We start from the raw sequence: 17,238 nt of genomic DNA on the forward strand, positions 1-17,238 counted from the left end.
GTGAATTATTTCCTTTATATAATTTGGTATCAATTAATACTAATCTCCCTTTTAAAATTGTAAGGAATCAATTTACTTATTTGGGTCAAACAGTCACTAAGAATTACAAACACCTGTTTAAAGAAAACTTCCTTACTTTATTGAACCATGTAAAAAAGTTATCATTAAATTGGTTGTCTCTTTCAATATCGTTGATTTGACGAATTAATTCTATTAAAATGAATATTCTATCTAAATTTATATATCTTTTTCAGGCTTTACCTGTTTTTATTTCTAAATCCTTTCTTGACTCTCTTGAACATATTTTATCTTCCTATATATGGAAAAATAAACATCCTCATTTAAATAAAGTTCATCTTCAAAAACCTAAAAAGTCTGGAGGTTTAGCCTTACCTAATTTTAGGTTTTATTACTGGGCAGTTAATATACAATATCTTACATTTTGGCTATATTATATTGAACGTGTAGACTGTCCGGTACGGGTTTCTTTAGAAGCTAACTCTGTTAATAACTTTTCTATTATTTCTCTTCTTGGATCTTCACTTCCTTTATTTGTAAGTAAACTAACTGATAATTTAATAGTTAAACGTACTCTGAGGATCTGGATACAATTTAGAAAACATTTTGGTTTATTGAGATTTTCCCTTTCTAGTCCCATTTATTCCAATTTTTTCAAACCCTCCATGTCTGATTTAGTTTTTAAAGAATGGGACAGGTTGGGTAGTAAATGTTTTTGGGATCTGTTTGTTGGAGGAAATCTTTTCTCATTTGAGCAATTGTCAGCTAAATATAGCTTACCCAAAACTCACTTTTTTAGATATCTACAAATCAGAGACTTTCTAAGATCTCAATTATGCACATTTCCTATAAGCTCAGACAAGAACTTACTAGACATAATTTTTAATTTGACACCTTTTCATAATGTTCAATATCTAATATTTATGGTATGTTACTGGAAACGAGGAATGTTCCTTCAGACAAAATTAAGCATCTCTGGGAACAAGATTTACAGACATCAATATCTGAGGAAACTTGGAATGAAATTTTTAAACTGGTTAATACTTCATCGCTATATGCTCGCCATTCTCTCATACAATTTAAGGTGGTACATAGAGTCCATATGACTAAAGATAAGCTATCTCCTTTTTATTCAGATATATCTTCCTACTGTGACAGATGTAATAATGGAGAAGTTTCATTAATTCATGTTTTGGACTTCTCTGTGTCTTGAAAAATATTGGAAGCAAGTTTTTCAAACCTTGTCCTTACTTTTCAAAGTCAATTTTAAGCCTAATCCTCTGACGGCCCTATTTGGTATTGTTGTAGGACAAGATACCAAGCTGAAGACATCTGATTTACATATTTTGGCCTTTAGCTCTCTTATAGCTAGGAGGGCGCTTTTGTTTAAGTGGAAAGATATTTTTCCTCCTACTCATGCTCAATGGTTATGTGACTTTATATCATGCTTAGATTTAGAGAAGATTCATTGTTCAATTTCTGAACATTTCTAAACATTGTGGGGACCCTTTCTGAATTATTTTCAAAACTTTCAAAACCCTCAATTCGTTGTTTAAATTCAGATGTTGGCTATTATTATTTTTTTATTATACGAGAAGGTATTTTACCTTTTTCCTCCGTAATAAACAGCTTCGCTCTTGGTAGGGGTTAGACTCCTTTTTTGTAATAAATTAGTATATTTCAATATAATTATTGACTAATTTACATGAATACCGGGTAATGAGATTGTTATTTTGAATAGATATAATGTAATTGGTAATTTTTAAAAATCTTTTTTTGACCTTTTATATACACTTTCTTGTACTCTGTATTCCTCGATGTTGAAACTAATAAAAATATTGAAAAGAGACTCTGGTGAGGACTGCATATGCAGGAAAACATTCCAATAGATCCACATCCGGGAATAATGGAAGTTAAGTTTGAATCTTGGAGAAACGGAAGGAGTTCTCATACCTGCTGGGAGTTTGCTGGATAATTCAAGTTGCACTGTGACAGCGTAGAGTTCTGCATCTCAGAGACAGGACAGGAAAGTGGATCCACTGGAATGAAAATGGCATTTTAGAGATCTGTGCATCCACCTGCCAACTCTACCACTGCCTTCCTGGTGTTCACCGATCAGGCAGGGAAGCGCTGATCTCTGTAACACCAGGCTGATGTACTCCCACAATGAGCAGCATCAGACCCAGACACACCGTACTGTGACTTGATGCCACATCTTCTGGACCCCAAGAAAAACTGTGAATGCCTCACCCAAGCCCATGCCCACTGGCACCCAAAGGAACTGATACTCTGGCTGGCATTGTACTTGTAATGTTGACACAAGCCACACTAATGTGGAAATGTTAGTATGGGCCTCATTGTTGGTTTGGGAGGGACAATTTGTCAACATCTCCACAGCCACAAAACCAGTTAAATGTGTAAGTGATCAGCCCTCTCAGGTTGGAGGAGCAACACCTCATATTCTGTCTGGTTAGCCTCCAACCTGACAGCATAAAGATTAAATTCTCAAACTTCCAGTAATTTCTCACCCTCTCCCTTCTCTCTTTTTCCGTTCCCCACTCTGGCTCTCTTCTTATCCCTTCTCTTCTCCTCAGCAACCTATCATCTCCCTCTGGTGTCCCTCCTCCTCCCCTTTCTCCCTCAGTTCACTCTCCTCTCCTATAAGCTTTCCTCTTCTTCGGCCCGTTTTACTCTCTCCAGCTGTCACCTCCCAGCTTCTTACTTCATACCCCTCCCCGTCCCACCTACATTCCCCCTCACCTGACTTTACCGATCACCTGTCAGCTTGTCCCCTTCCCTTTCCCATCTTCTTATTCTGTCTTCTTCACACTTCCTCTCCAGTCCTGATGAAGGGTCTCAGCCCAAAATGACGACTATTTATTTCTCTTTTTGGATGCTACCTGACCGACGAGTTCCTCCAACATTTTCTGTGTGAGACATCAGGACCCATGTTTGATTTAAAGTTGTTTCAATGGGCTGGGGTGAGACCATTCAGCACCAAGTGACAAGGTGCTGAATTTAATTATCTTCTTTATACGTTAAATAATCTTGTCTACACTCCTCCATCTCTACAATCCCATTCTCTGCTCACTCATCACCTTCCCACCACTCACAGGGACAAGTCTAACCTGTTCCTCTTGCGACTGACCTGAGGACTGGAGCCATTGGTCTGAGCATCTGGGGTGAGCTGCCTGTGTCTGAGATCAGTCTCTGGATTGGGGCTCTGGGGTCATGAGGAATTCCTCATCAGAGGGCTGCAGATCTTTGGAATTCAGTGAGCCGTGGTTTCTCAAAACACTATGGGGTGTCAGGGAGGGGTAGCACCTCTGGTGGGGAACACGTCACATCCTTTTCAAGGTGGTTCATCCACCTTTGGTCCCCACCTGGCACTCAGCTCTCACCTGTGGCTCCCCGTAGCTGTTTGCATGCGACTGTGGCCACACCCCGGGCAACGGCTTCGACAAGCCGGCTAAACCAGGTGAGGGTAGCCAACGGGTCTCAAACTCTCGGTGAGATAGGAAGTTGTCTATCCCAGCATGTGAAGACAGGCTCCAGTGGATTGAGCAGACGAGACCAATGGAAGATCGAATGGCCAAGAAAGCAGCCTCTGCAAGCATCGTGGAATATGTAGAGCAGGACAAGACACAGAAGATGTCCTGGTCATCCACTGCACCTAGTCTCATCTCCAGCCGTCTCAACTCTTGTCTTGCCACTGGATCCAGATGGGAATTGGGAAGAGAGAGTGAGGCTGACGCCACGCAACTCTCCCTCACTTAAATCCAAATCAAGTGCCATCATAAACTGGCTAATGGCGTAGTGGCATCAGCGCTGGACTTCGGGGCAAGAGGTCCTGAGTTCGAATCCGGCCGGCTCCACTGCATGTTCTCCATACGTGCTGGGTTGAGCGTCAAACTTGACCTCGTAACCAGTACTAATGGTGTCGAGGTCTTCATCGATGATGGTGGATGAACCTTATGTAAATTCAAGGCTGATGTGGAGTTTAGGGTGGGTGGTGGTGGAGGGTGTAGGGAGATCAACATAACCCTCTTGTGGAGGAATGGTCTTTAGGACTGGGGGATTTGGCAGAATCGTGGGGAGAGCATGAGATAAAAAACACGATGAGTCTGTCTTCTTTGTACTAACTGACAATAGGTCATGTCATCGATGAGGAACCAATTGCATGGGTGCTAATTGTTTGAGAGACAACAACGGCTTGTTTGGTACTCTGATCAATGAGAATCTGATTGTATAGGTGCTACTATTGTATAAATTGTGGAAATAGTGTGTCCGGCTGACCTCGTGTAATTGGATTTACTGTATAAATTTGAATTGTAACCTCGTGTTGACGGAGACATGCGGAAAGGTTCCCCATGAATTCACGAATTAAGGCAGTGGCCATTGCTGAATTCTGACTCGGAACAAGACAGGCTTTGGAAGAAAGGGCCTGACAGCTCTGATTAAAAGACGGCATTAAAATGAAGGCAATTAAAGGACGGTATTAAAATGAAGGCAATTAAAGGACGGTATTACAACGAAAGCAATTAAAGAATGGTATTACAACGAAGGCAACTGAAACCTTGGGATTAGAACCCAGACCCATTGGCCGATCAAAAAGGGAAAGAGAATTATATGGAGGATACGACTTTATGTCTTTGAGTGTACGTCTCTGTTTGTCTTAAGTGTTTATGTCCTTTGTAGAGAACAATTAACAGGCAGGTAAAATGGGTAACAGGAATGGCAAGCACCAGAAAGGGAATTGGAAAAACAATTCTGGATCAACACCGCCCGCTTGGACCCAACCTGCTGATCCCCTAACGACAGCACCCATGAACAGGAACACCCAATAGAAGATAGAAACAATATAGGAAGACGGAGCAGCTCTTAGGGGACCAGTTTGTTCCCCGGGGTGGCCCGTGGACAAGGTTTCCTTGGAAACGTGAGATAGCAGGTATTCTAACTTCTTCCAGGGATCCCTCTGGGTGGAATGGTGGAGATTGGCTTTATTTCAGACCCTTTGGTCTAAAAGAAGATTCAGTATTCCAGACTCACTCTCCTACACACCCCAAACTGACACAGCCCCAGATTCACTCCCTACTATCTCCAACACATTGCACTGACCCAGACTCACTCCGCACTATCCCCAACCCACTGACCTAGTTCCAGAATCACTCCCCATAGTCCCCGACACACCCCACCGTCCTCTACACACCCCAAACTGACCCAAAATCACACCCCGCCATCCACCTCACACTCAGCTGTTCCCCAGTCTCACCCTCCACCTCCACTGTCCCCTACACAGCCCACACTGACTCAACCTCAGCCTCACACCCCACCATCCCCTATACACTCCAGACTGACCCAACCTCAGCCTCACACCCCACCGTCCCCTACACACCCCATACTGACCCAACCTCAGCCTCACACCCCACCATCCCCTACACACTCCAGACTGATCCAACCTCAGCCTCACGCCCCACCGTCCCCTACACACCCCATACTGACCCAACCTCAGCCTCACACCCCACCATCCCCTACACACTCCAGACTGACGCAACCTCAGCCTCACACCCCACCATCTCCTGCACACTCCAGACTGACCCAACCTCAGCCTCACACCCCACCGTCCACCTCACACTCAGCTGTTCCCCAGTCTCAGCCTCCACCCCCACTGTCCCCTACATACCCCACACTGACCCAACCTCAGCCTCACACCCCACCATCCCCTACACACTCCAGACTGACCCAACCTCAGCCTCACACCACACTGTCCTCTACACACCCCATACTGACCCAACCTCAGCCTCACACCCCACCGTCCACTACACACCCCATACTGACCCAACCTCAGCCTCACACCCCACCATCCCCTATACACTCCAGACTGACCCAACCTCAGCCTCACACCCCACCGTCCCCTACACACCCCATACTGACCCAACCTCAGCCTCACACCCCACCATCCCCTACACACTCCAGACTGACCCAACCTCAGCCTCACACCCCACCGTCCCCTACACACTCCACACTGACCCAACCTCAACCTCTCACCCCACTGTCCCTACACACCCCACACTGACCCAACCTCAGCCTCACACCACACTGTCCCCTACACACCCCATACTGACCCAACCTCAGCCTCACACCCCACCAGCCCCTATACACTCCAGACTGACCCAACCTCAGCCTCACACCCCACCGTCCCCTACACACCCCATACTGACCCAACCTCAGCCTCACACCCCATCGTCCCCTACACACTCCAGACTGACCCAACCTCAGCCTCACACCCCACCGTCCCCTACACACCCCATACTGACCCAACCTCAGCCTCACACCCCACCATCCCCTACACACTCCAGACTGACCCAACCTCAGCCTCACACCACACTGTCCCTACACACCCCACACTGACCCAACCTCAGCCTCACACCCCATCGTCCCCTACACACTCCAGACTGACCCAACCTCAGCCTCACACCCCACCATCCCCTACACACCCCATACTGACACAACCTCAGCCTCACACCCTACCATCCCCTACACACTCCAGACTGACCCAACCTCAGCCTCACACCCCACCGTCCCCTACACACTCCACACTGACCCAACCTCAACCTCTCACCCCACTGTCCCTACACACCCCACACTGACCCAACCTCAGCCTCACACCACACTGTCCTCTACACACCCCATACTGACCCAACCTCAGCCTCACACCCCACCATCCACTACACACTCCAGACTGATCCAACCTCAGCCTCACACCCCACCGTCCCCTACACACCCCATACTGACCCAACCTCAGCCTCACACCCCACCATCCCCTATACACTCCAGACTGACCCAACCTCAGCCTCACACCCCACCATCCCCTACACACCCCATACTGACCCAACCTCATCCTCACACCCCACCATCCCCTACACACTCCAGACTGACCCAACCTCAGCCTCACGCCACACTGTCCCTACACACCCCACACTGACCCAACCTCAGCCTCACACCCCATCGTCCCCTACACATTCCAGACTGACCCAACCTCAGCCTCGCACCCCACCGTCCCCTACACACCCCATACTGAACCAACCTCAGCCTCACACCCCACCATCCCCTACACACTCCAGACTGACCCAACCTCAGCCTCACACCCCACCGTCCTCTACACACTCCACACTGACCCAACCTCAACCTCTCACCCCACTGTCCCTACACACCCCACACTGACCCAACCTCAGCCTCACACCACACTGTCCTCTACACACCCCATACTGACCCAACCTCAGCCTCACACCCCACCATCCACTACACACTCCAGACTGATCCAACCTCAGCCTCACACCCCACCGTCCCCTACACACCCCATACTGACCCAACCTCAGCCTCACACCCCACCATCCCCTATACACTCCAGACTGACCCAACCTCAGCCTCACACCCCACCATCCCCTACACACCCCATACTGACCCAACCTCATCCTCACACCCCACCATCCCCTACACACTCCAGACTGACCCAACCTCAGCCTCACGCCACACTGTCCCTACACACCCCACACTGACCCAACCTCAGCCTCACACCCCATCGTCCCCTACACATTCCAGACTGACCCAACCTCAGCCTCGCACCCCACCATCCCCTACACACCCCATACTGACCCAACCTCATCCTCACACCCCACCATCCCCTACACACTCCAGACTGACCCAACCTCAGCCTCACGCCACACTGTCCCTACACACCCCACACTGACCCAACCTCAGCCTCACATCCCATCGTCCCCTACACACTCCAGACTGGCCCAACCTCAGCCTCACACCCCACCGTCCTCTACACACTCCACACTGACCCAACCTCAACCTCTCACCCCACTGTCCCTACACACCCCACACTAACCCAGCCCCAGCCTCACTCTGCACCCCAAAGTGTCTCCTGACAGTCAATGATACTCAGAAACTTGCAGAGACGCAAGATATTCTGTAGATTCTGGAAATCCAGAGCAACACATATACAACTCAGCAGCTTTGTCAGAGACTGTGTAGGGATAAATGGAGTTGATGTTTCAAAGTTTAAAACTCTTCATTAACACTTTGAAACACAAATTCTTCTTCTTTGCACGGATTCTCCCTGACTTCTGTACTGTTTCCAGCATTGTTTGTTTTGATTCTCAGCTCTCAGTAATCACTCTATTTTCACCTGTACAGGCCAGCTGAATGTCTCCCTGGTTCTGGTAATATCCCGCTTTGCAGACGCAGTACAAAGACCCAAAGGAGTTGCGACAGATCGTGTTCACTCCGCACGCATTTTTATCCTGGCATTCATCCACATCTGTTGTAGAGAGGAACAGAGGTACACATATTACCAACACAGATGTAGTCATTGAGGACAGGACAGAAACAGGCCTTGCTGCCCATCGAGTCTGTGCTGAACTGTTATTCTGCCTAGCCCCATTGACCTGCACCCAGAACATAGCCCTCCATAACCCCCCCCCCCCCAATCTATGTACTTATTCAAATTTCTGTTAAATGTTGAAATTGAACCCGCTTCCAATATTTCCACGGGCAGCTTGTTCTACTCTCACTCTACCCTCTGAGTAAAGATGATGAAAATTACAATAGGTCTTGACTGGAAAGTAAATAGTGTATGGAGTCCCACAGGAGCTTCACTCAGATCTTTGTTCCTCATACTCTACATTACATTTTATTAACCATTTCCTGAATGGATTTCCCTGGATCTAGCATCAGGGAGACACAGTGCTGCATCTACTACAGATGCTCCTCCACAGGCCCAGCAGCCCGGGTCCAATCGTAATTCAAATTCCTCCACAGCAGCTGCAATTTAGGAAATGATTTGTCATAGGGATATCTCTCACTAAAATCAACAAATTGTCTCAAAAGGTCATCTGTAATATCCTCCTGGAATGACCCCCTGGATTCACGATAGGTGTTCAGTGGTCAAGGCCTGGTGTTTGGTGATCGGTGTGCCCTGGAATCGATGCTGATGATTGAGGTCTGATGGTCCAATCAGAAGTCCAGAAGTCAAGGCCCATTGGCTGGAGCCAGATCTGCAGATCTCCATGAGTCCACGGGGGAGGAAGAAACCTGGTGTCTGCAGTCCCAAGTCTGGTCCGCTCGAGGCCTGTCCTGGGGTTAAAGGACTGTGTATGTGTGTTGGTGGGAGGGAGGAACTGGGCTTGGTTTTGCTGTTGTTGCTTTGTTACTTTTTGTGTTCTGTGTTGTTCTTCTGAGCATTGTGGGCCTGCTATGTTGGCACTGGAATGTGTGGTGACACTCGTGGGCTGCCCCTAACACAACCTCGGGTACGCTGGTTGTTAGCACAAATGACACATTTCACTCTCGGTTTTATCTACCATCGAGAATCTTGAAACCTGAATCTTGGGAATGGAAATATGGTGAGCTTGTTAAGTCTATTCTGCGTGATGAGAACCACTAATGTATAACTCTCAAATTCCCCTGAGCCTGGAAGTCATGCAATGAGAGCATTTTTGGCAAATACAAATCAAGTCTGCAGTAAGTGCTTAGCAGATCAAGTTGCGTCAGAGAACAGTTAGTGTGAAGGGTGAGCACTCTACAGTGCAGCTGCTTTCATCAGCATTTTGATACTGAAGTCTACGAGTATAGGCAACTTGGCTTTGCTGTTTCCTTCAGAATTGGCTTGTTCTACTGTAATTCATCTTTGTGCAGTTCTTCACACTTCATGACCTCTGACACAACTTGATCTGCTCAGCACTTTTTGCAGACTTGACTTGCATTTCACTCTGAAGAGTTTGCTCAAGAGCTGACTACTTGTATTGGTGCAGTTGTTCTGGTAAAATTGCTCTGAATTCCAAATTCTTTCCAGATCAGGGAGATGAACATTGCAGATGATGGTGTTTTTCATCTGTTTGATGCTCTTTGCTGTGGTGATAGACTTCACAGGTTTATAAGGTTCAATTACAACAGAATAAGGCGTTCATTGCTTGAGTTCCAGATCCTTTCATGGGGAATTTGTGAGTTACCATATTGGTGCTTCTCATCACACAGGCTTGTTGAAGCAAGGTCACCATATTTCCATCCTCAAGATTCAGGTTTCAAGATTCTTGATTATTTGTCAAGCGTACATAAAACTTTGGAAACAGGAAACCACGCAACACAACCTTTAGGACCACATCCAAAATGGTTGGCAGTTTTAGCTGCCGTGGTCATTACTACTCCAGTACGACATCCCTAATTGAAGCCAAGAGGGTTTCATTTTGGGAGCATCATCCGTGATGAATGTGCGACTGTGTCTGTGTAAGGATTGGATAGCCTGTTTACTCGTGTTCAAGTCAGCGTTACACCAGTGTTATTTTCTGTGCAATTTAAAGTGTGTCATAATTAAGGTGATATAAATACCACACAGATTTGTGTTTAGTGTGATTTGCTCACAGCGCTTGTGTAACGAGCAATCTTTCTGCTTATGTTAATAATGACACTTTAGTTAAAGCCTTGGGTCTTCTGAAAGCTCTGGGAAAAGTTACACTGAATGATTGACGTTTCAACAAATCATTTGGCAGATACTTTGTGCTAGTCCAGACCTGGAGTGATGTGACTGAACTCACTCTGCCTGATGTGATAGGAATACCAGGGGAACAGTGACAGGGCCAGTTCATGTGTTTAGAGTTGCTCAGGAAACAACTCCAGATGCTGCTGAGGGTGAAGATTTTCAGTTCAAGTTGCTCTCTTTTCTGAAGAATGAAGGGAAAACTCTGACTGATGTTAAGAATCTACTAACTCCTTCAGTTGTTGATCTAAGTTCTAAGCTGGTTTCTGCTATCACATCACTGGTCGAGAAATGCCAAAGTGTACCTGCTGATATCCAAGGTTACCATAAGCTGAGAATGTTCTCTGCAGTCAAGCGTAGAGAAGAAGGATCAGACTTGAGCTGAGCTGGATGAGTGGCAGTGCTCAGACAAGATAGAGACACAGAGACTGCTAGAGAGTTTAGAGGGTCCTGCTGCTGATTATAGTGAGGTTTCGAAAGGCAGAATATCCTTTTGCCACATCCGTTAGCTCTATGCAAGCTCTGAAAAACGTTTTGGCACCACTGAAAGTTCAGCGGAACCCCTGGTGAGATTCCGAGAGGAAGGAGAGAAGCTCTCTGCTTCCCTCCTACAGCTAGATAAACTGTCGCATTGCTTGTGCCCCAAAGAACGCATTCAACTTTCTGAGATAAACTGCTTGAGGGTGGAGCAAGTTATGAAGGGCACACTGTCACAAGTTATGGTTGCTCGACGTATTCCAATGACCCACAAGATGTGTGATCCACCATCTTTTGCTGAGTCACTAAGAAAATAAGATTGAGGAGTGAAATGTTTCCAAAGCCAAGTAATGTCTTCAGATGTAGGCCCTATTGCTAAAGTAACCATTGATACCACAGAAGTAGAACTTTTGAGAAATGAGGTGAGAAACATTCAAGCTGATATGTCTCAGTAGATATCTGTTAATGTTGCAGATAAACATGACGTGTTCACTGGAAAGCCCAACCCACCTGTGAAAATCACAAAGCAGAGCAATGCTGCTGCATGGGTGAAGGATAGGACTGGTATTCTCTGTTACAAATGTGCAGAAGACGGACATTTCAAACGAGATTGTGAGAGACAGGGAAATCTTCAAATAGTAAACCAGCGGATAATCAAACAGAAAATGATGGAAAACAACAGATGGACCCAGTAAAGGAACAGTCTGACGTACTGGAGCAAACACGTTCCAAGCAGTGTATCAACAGCAATACTAAGGTGCAAAAAATTATTCCTGAAGGCTTAGTAGGGCCAAATTCTGATGTCTCCAGACATTCTGAAGGTATTTGTGCTACAGTCATACTTGACGTGGGTTCTCAAGTTACTTTACTCTGCAGATCCTTTTCAACAGGGATTTGACACATTTACTGTTGGCTCCTGTCAGTGCCCTTGGGGTTTGGAGGCTTAGTGCAGATGATTACCCTCATGATGGTTATTTGTCGTTGACACTGGTGTATTCAAGAGCAGATATTGCAGTAGCTGAGACTATTGATACACTTGTGTTGGTTTGCCCGGATCCAGTTGTCAAAGGCAAAGTTACCATTCTTGTGGGAACAAACTCTTCCACTGTGAGAAGGCTGATGGGAGCATGTAAAAAGAGAAAGGGAGAGAACTTTCTGAGAACTTCATCTATTCTCCCTGTATTCAGAGCTGCCTTTGAGAATGTGCAAGTTTCTCCTGTGCAGGGTGATGAGAATAAAGAGGAAATGTGTGGTATACTCAGTCTAAACCAGACACTGTACCTTCTGCCGGAGGAGTTAGAGTGACTGGAGTACCCAGATTTTCAGGAGAGCCCAGTACCCCAGCCATTTTTGTGGATGCTCCTGACAATCAGGAAGAAAATTCACTTTTGCCTGCAGGAGTGCTGGTGAGACATAACTACAGAAATCTTTGGCTGTCTATTCTAACAGAAGAACAGTGATTGTCAGCAACACCTCAGGAGGAGGTGTCAGGAGTTTCTAGTTTCCCAGTAAAGAAAAAGGAAGAGAAATAGTCTCCTCTGTTAGGGAAGTTGACATTGAAGTCAGTCAACTTTGATGACTCACCAATACCAGAGGAATGGAAAAAGAGAATAACTTATAAGATATTGGAACACAAAGACATCTTTTCTACTGACAATTTTGCTGTTGGTTGTTCCACGAGTACTCACTACACTATCATAGTGACAGAAGACTCACCTTTCCATTCATCACCAGTGGAGATTGAATTCACAGTGACAACTAATTCATTACGAGCCTACAGTGAGGCAGTTTCAGTGACAAGGTCTATCTCTAAAGGCTGATTTATACTTGTGCGTTCTAGCTTACGCCGCAGCCTATGGAAGTGGGCTACGCCGTTGTGAACATTTATACTTATGCGTTGGTGTGTCTGCGTCACTCTGCAATTCACCGCCAAAATGCTAGTTGGCGGTGGGGTTTCTATGCCACTATGTTGAGTTTCTTCGTGTTGAAACTCAACACGAAGAAACTCAAACTTCAAACAATGGTGACTGAAACTGAAGGACGGTGAATGTTCTGTGCTTGTCCGGCCACTGAGAGACATGGACGAAGAAATGCATTTCAAATATTTTCAGATGTCGGCAGGTAGATTTGATGATTTGGTTCATCGTCTCCAACCATTTATTTCGCATCAGTGTGCGCACAGTATACTCAGAGACTGGCAATCATCATTCGAGTTTTAGCTTCATGTGGAAGTCAACAGGCTGTAGCAGCCAGCTACAAACTGGCATCAAGCACAGGGTCCTCCATAATTTCGGAAGTCTGTAAAGCTTTATGGAAAGCATTGCAGCCCGAGTTCCTTCCCTGCCCTTCAGTCGCCCAATGGCAAGCTATTGCAGTGTAGGAGGAAATGCGATGCTACCAAGCGGACCGATCACAGTTGTTGCCGTCTGCGACGCCGCAACGCGTAATTAAATTTTGGGAGATGTGCGCGTTAGGCTACGACGTAGGGTTCGCAGCTACGCCGTACCTACGGCATACATTTGACGCACAAGTATAGGCAGCCTTAAGTTTCAAATGAGGGCCGTGAGAAATCAGCTGTGGGGAAATTATTCATCTTCCCCCAGTCTTGTCTAGGTAGGCAAGAAATGGATCCCAGATAGCTGAAAATTTTATAATTGAATTTGTTCTGAAGAACCTAAGTCTCTCCATCTGTATGACTGAGATCGTGCCAGCCATCCATCTCCGGAAGGAAGGGGGAGAGGGTGATTTCCATTCCCTCAAGTTAAGTCTTTTGGCGACAGTCATCCCCAGCATCAGAGACTGTTGTAGGGATGCATAAAGTAGATTGTGGACAGCCAAAGATGGCGAGACGAACTTCCAAAGGGAAGGAACTTTTATAGGCCTTTGAGTCCAGTCAAGTATTTTGGACCAAAATCCGGTCAGTGATGGACAAAACCAAATGGTGTGTGACAACGTGCCCTCCGTCCCTTGACATCTGTCACATATTGGTGAGACAGAAGGGTAAATCCTGTGCAGCCTGAGTTTAGAACAATGGAGACGGTGGACAACTTTGAACTGGATCAGCTGGTGTCTGCCGTTAATAGAGCAAGCCTGTACCATGACAAACTCTTGTCCCAGGCAGCTTCAGACAGTTCAATGCCCAATTCCTTTCTCCAGGCCTCCCTGATCTTCACAGTAGAGGCTGTAATACAACTATCGAACAAATGTACAAACTTAGAAATGAGATGCTTGGAGTCAGGAGGGTTCTTTAAGATATCAAAAAATATATGCTTCCCTGGAAGGATTTCAAAATCACAAATGTTAGATTGAATGCAGTGTCTAATTTGTAAGTAACGAAAAAAGTGCGAATGAGGCAGCTCAAATTTCTCTTTCAGCAGACTAAATGTTGCAAACCGTCCCTCTATGTACAGGTCTTTGATAGAAACCAGACCCTTCTCCCTCCAAGCATGGTAGGTTTTATCTGACCCTAAGGGTAGAAAGGAGTGATTGAAACAGATTGGTGTTTGTACAGAGGTCTCTGGTAAATTCAGAAAGCTCCTAATCTGATTTAGAATTCTGATGGAATTTTTCAAAACAAAAAAACTTAAACTTTTTAAAATCCCAGGCTTTTCTAACTTAGAGAGCAGCATGGCTGGCAAGGAGGAATTGACAACAGAGTTAGACTCCATATATAGCCACAAGGGGGCCCCAGGGACCGAGTTATCTGGAGCCCCCTGTTGATTAGAGCCCTAACATTGACAGCCCAATAGTAATGTCTGAATACAGGTAATCCCAGCCATCCTTCAGACTTGGGCTTTTGCAAATGGATTTTTGAAGTCCTGTGATTCTCATAATTCCAGATGTAAGACAAAATTATGGAGTCCAACTCTTTAAAGAAGGCTGATGTAAGAAAAATGGTGAGATTGTGACAAAGATAGAGAAACCTAGGAAGGGAAACCATTTTAATTGAATTTATACGACCAATCATGGACAGAGGTAGGGTTTTCCAACTTTCTATATTCTGTTTAAGTTTTGAAATAAACTCTGTGAAATTTAATTTAAATATTAATTTACGATCTTTGGGTATTACCAAACCAAGATAAGTAAAGTGATCTTTAACTACTTTAAACGGGACACTTTCCAAAAAAACCCAGCGTGTAGACTTCGGAGAGGGGCATGAAGTCACCTTTTGTCTAATTGATTGAGTATCTCGATAGTCTGCCAAAAGAAGTGATTAAATCTAGAAGAAGGGGGACTGATTTTTCTGGGTTTTGTAAGTACAGTATCATATTGTCAGCACAGAAACTATTAAGTGTTTCAATACCTCCCACTTTCAAACCCACAATATTTGGGTGAGTTCTTATTTTTAGGGCGAGGGGGTCTACCGTGGCAGCTGGCCGGGTCTGTTTCCTCTTTACCTTTCTTTAGAATAAGGGAAGTATTGGCCTCGTACAATGTTTTAGGCAAGGCTTTTCCCTCTTAGAGCAAAATATCATTCTGAGGAGAAGTGGGGCAAGGATATCCCAAAATTTCTTATAAAATCTGCAGCCAAATCCATCTGGCCCAGCTGCCTTACCAGACAGAAATGACTTAATGGCAGAAGTTATTTCTTGCAATGTGAAGTCAGAATCTATGTCCTCCCTAGCAGCGTCACTAAGTTTCGGCATTACAAGAGAGTCAAAGAAGTCATTCAAATCAGATTGAGTGGCATCGCATTAAGAAGTGTAGAGTTCACTGTAAAATTCTTTAAAACAGTCATTTACCTCCTTGGGGTTGGTTAACAGGGTGCCCGCCCTGGATCTACTGCAGTCAATTGACCTTGAGGCCTGAGCGCCCCTAAAGCTGCCCTGCCAGGAGCCCCCCAGGCTTGTCCCCCCATTTCGAAATGCTTTTGTCTTAATTTACCCAAGGTGCAATTGTACTCATATTTAAGCTTCATTATCTTATTGCAGTCTTCAGAGGATTTCGAGGCCTGGTATGTCGCTTCGAGAGTTGGGAAAGTATTCTCAATCTCTAATAATCGCCCCTCTCTCTCCCTCTTAGCAGCGGATTCATATGAAATTAAGTACCCATGAATTACAACTTTTAATGTCTCCTAGAGTGTGGAATCTGACACCTCGCCATTATCATTAATTTCTATAAAATCTTTTAAACTGATGGAGATGTTTTCTATAAATTTCTTATCAGTGAGTAGGGAAGGGTTAAAACGCCAGGAATAGATTTGTTTGGGAAGAGAGAGATTTAGGGACATTGTCTAGGGGCTATGGTCAGAGGTTAATAGATTATGATATTTTGTATTGGTATCGCGAGAAATTAAATGAGAACCAACCAAAAAATAGTCTATTCTACTATAGAATTTGTGAACATGAGAATAATAAGAATAGTCCTTGTCGGTGGGATGTTGAACTCGCCAGATATCTACTAAATTCCAAGATTTAATCAAATTGTTTAGGACCTGCACTGACACGATATTTGAGGGCGGGCGGGAGGACAATCTATCTAAATATGGATCTAGATAGCAACTCAAATCACCGTCGATTATTATATTTGAATTACTGGCATCCGGAAGTAAATCAAAAACTTCCCTAAAAAAACTTGGTTCGTCTGTGTTTGGACCGTAAATATTAAGGAAGGTTAGTGGAAACGAATTAGTGGTTACCAGAGGCCATGATATACCTGCCAAGAGGATCTGTGGTCATGGAAGTGAGTTGAAATCGAATATTTTTCCTAAAAAGGATAGCCACACCACAGGCATGTGAAGTAACTGGTGACTGGGAAACCTGCGATATCCAGCTAGACCTCAATCTGTGTTGCTCAGTTACTTTGATATGAGTTTCCTGTAGAAAAATCACGTCTGCAGATAGAGATTTGAGATGTCTAAAAACTTTGTCCCTCTTAATAACATGACCAAGCCCCTTAACATTCCACGAGACTATTGTAATAGCTTTTCCCCCCAGCTGCGTTCTACCACGAGACCCCTGCATACGAGAATAAAAAAGAGATTATTACAGTTGAGCACAAACATAGCAAACAATGCAAAATAACCGGCAGCCTCATGAGAACACAACATACAAAAAAAACATGTCTGAGCCGTAAACAGGAACAGCACACACCCTAACCCACCCCGCTTCGTGTCTCCCTGAACCGGACACATAGTTCCCCATTTCCATCCAAAAAGGAGCTGCTGGGCAGGTAAATAACATTACACAATTATCACAAGCCCC

General features: G+C 45.2%; 1 protein-coding gene across 4 annotated transcripts in view; it reads right to left on the reverse strand.

Moving 5' to 3' along the window:
- LOC140191200 (adhesion G protein-coupled receptor E3-like) overlaps positions 1–17,238 on the reverse strand; it is a 94,973-nt gene that overhangs the window by 65,132 nt on the left and 12,603 nt on the right. For all 4 annotated transcript variants that reach the window (XM_072248364.1, XM_072248365.1, XM_072248363.1 and 1 more), the window contains exons 6-7: positions 8,213–8,344; positions 1,972–2,057 (exon numbers count right to left, since the gene is read on the reverse strand). In XM_072248364.1, the coding sequence (XP_072104465.1) occupies positions 1,972–2,057; positions 8,213–8,344 (218 nt within the window). The remainder of the gene's footprint in view (positions 1–1,971; positions 2,058–8,212; positions 8,345–17,238) is intronic.

Source organism: Mobula birostris, chromosome 32 (genome assembly GCF_030028105.1).
Source record: "Mobula birostris isolate sMobBir1 chromosome 32, sMobBir1.hap1, whole genome shotgun sequence".
In the NCBI taxonomy this organism is placed as follows: domain Eukaryota; kingdom Metazoa; phylum Chordata; class Chondrichthyes; order Myliobatiformes; family Myliobatidae; genus Mobula; species Mobula birostris.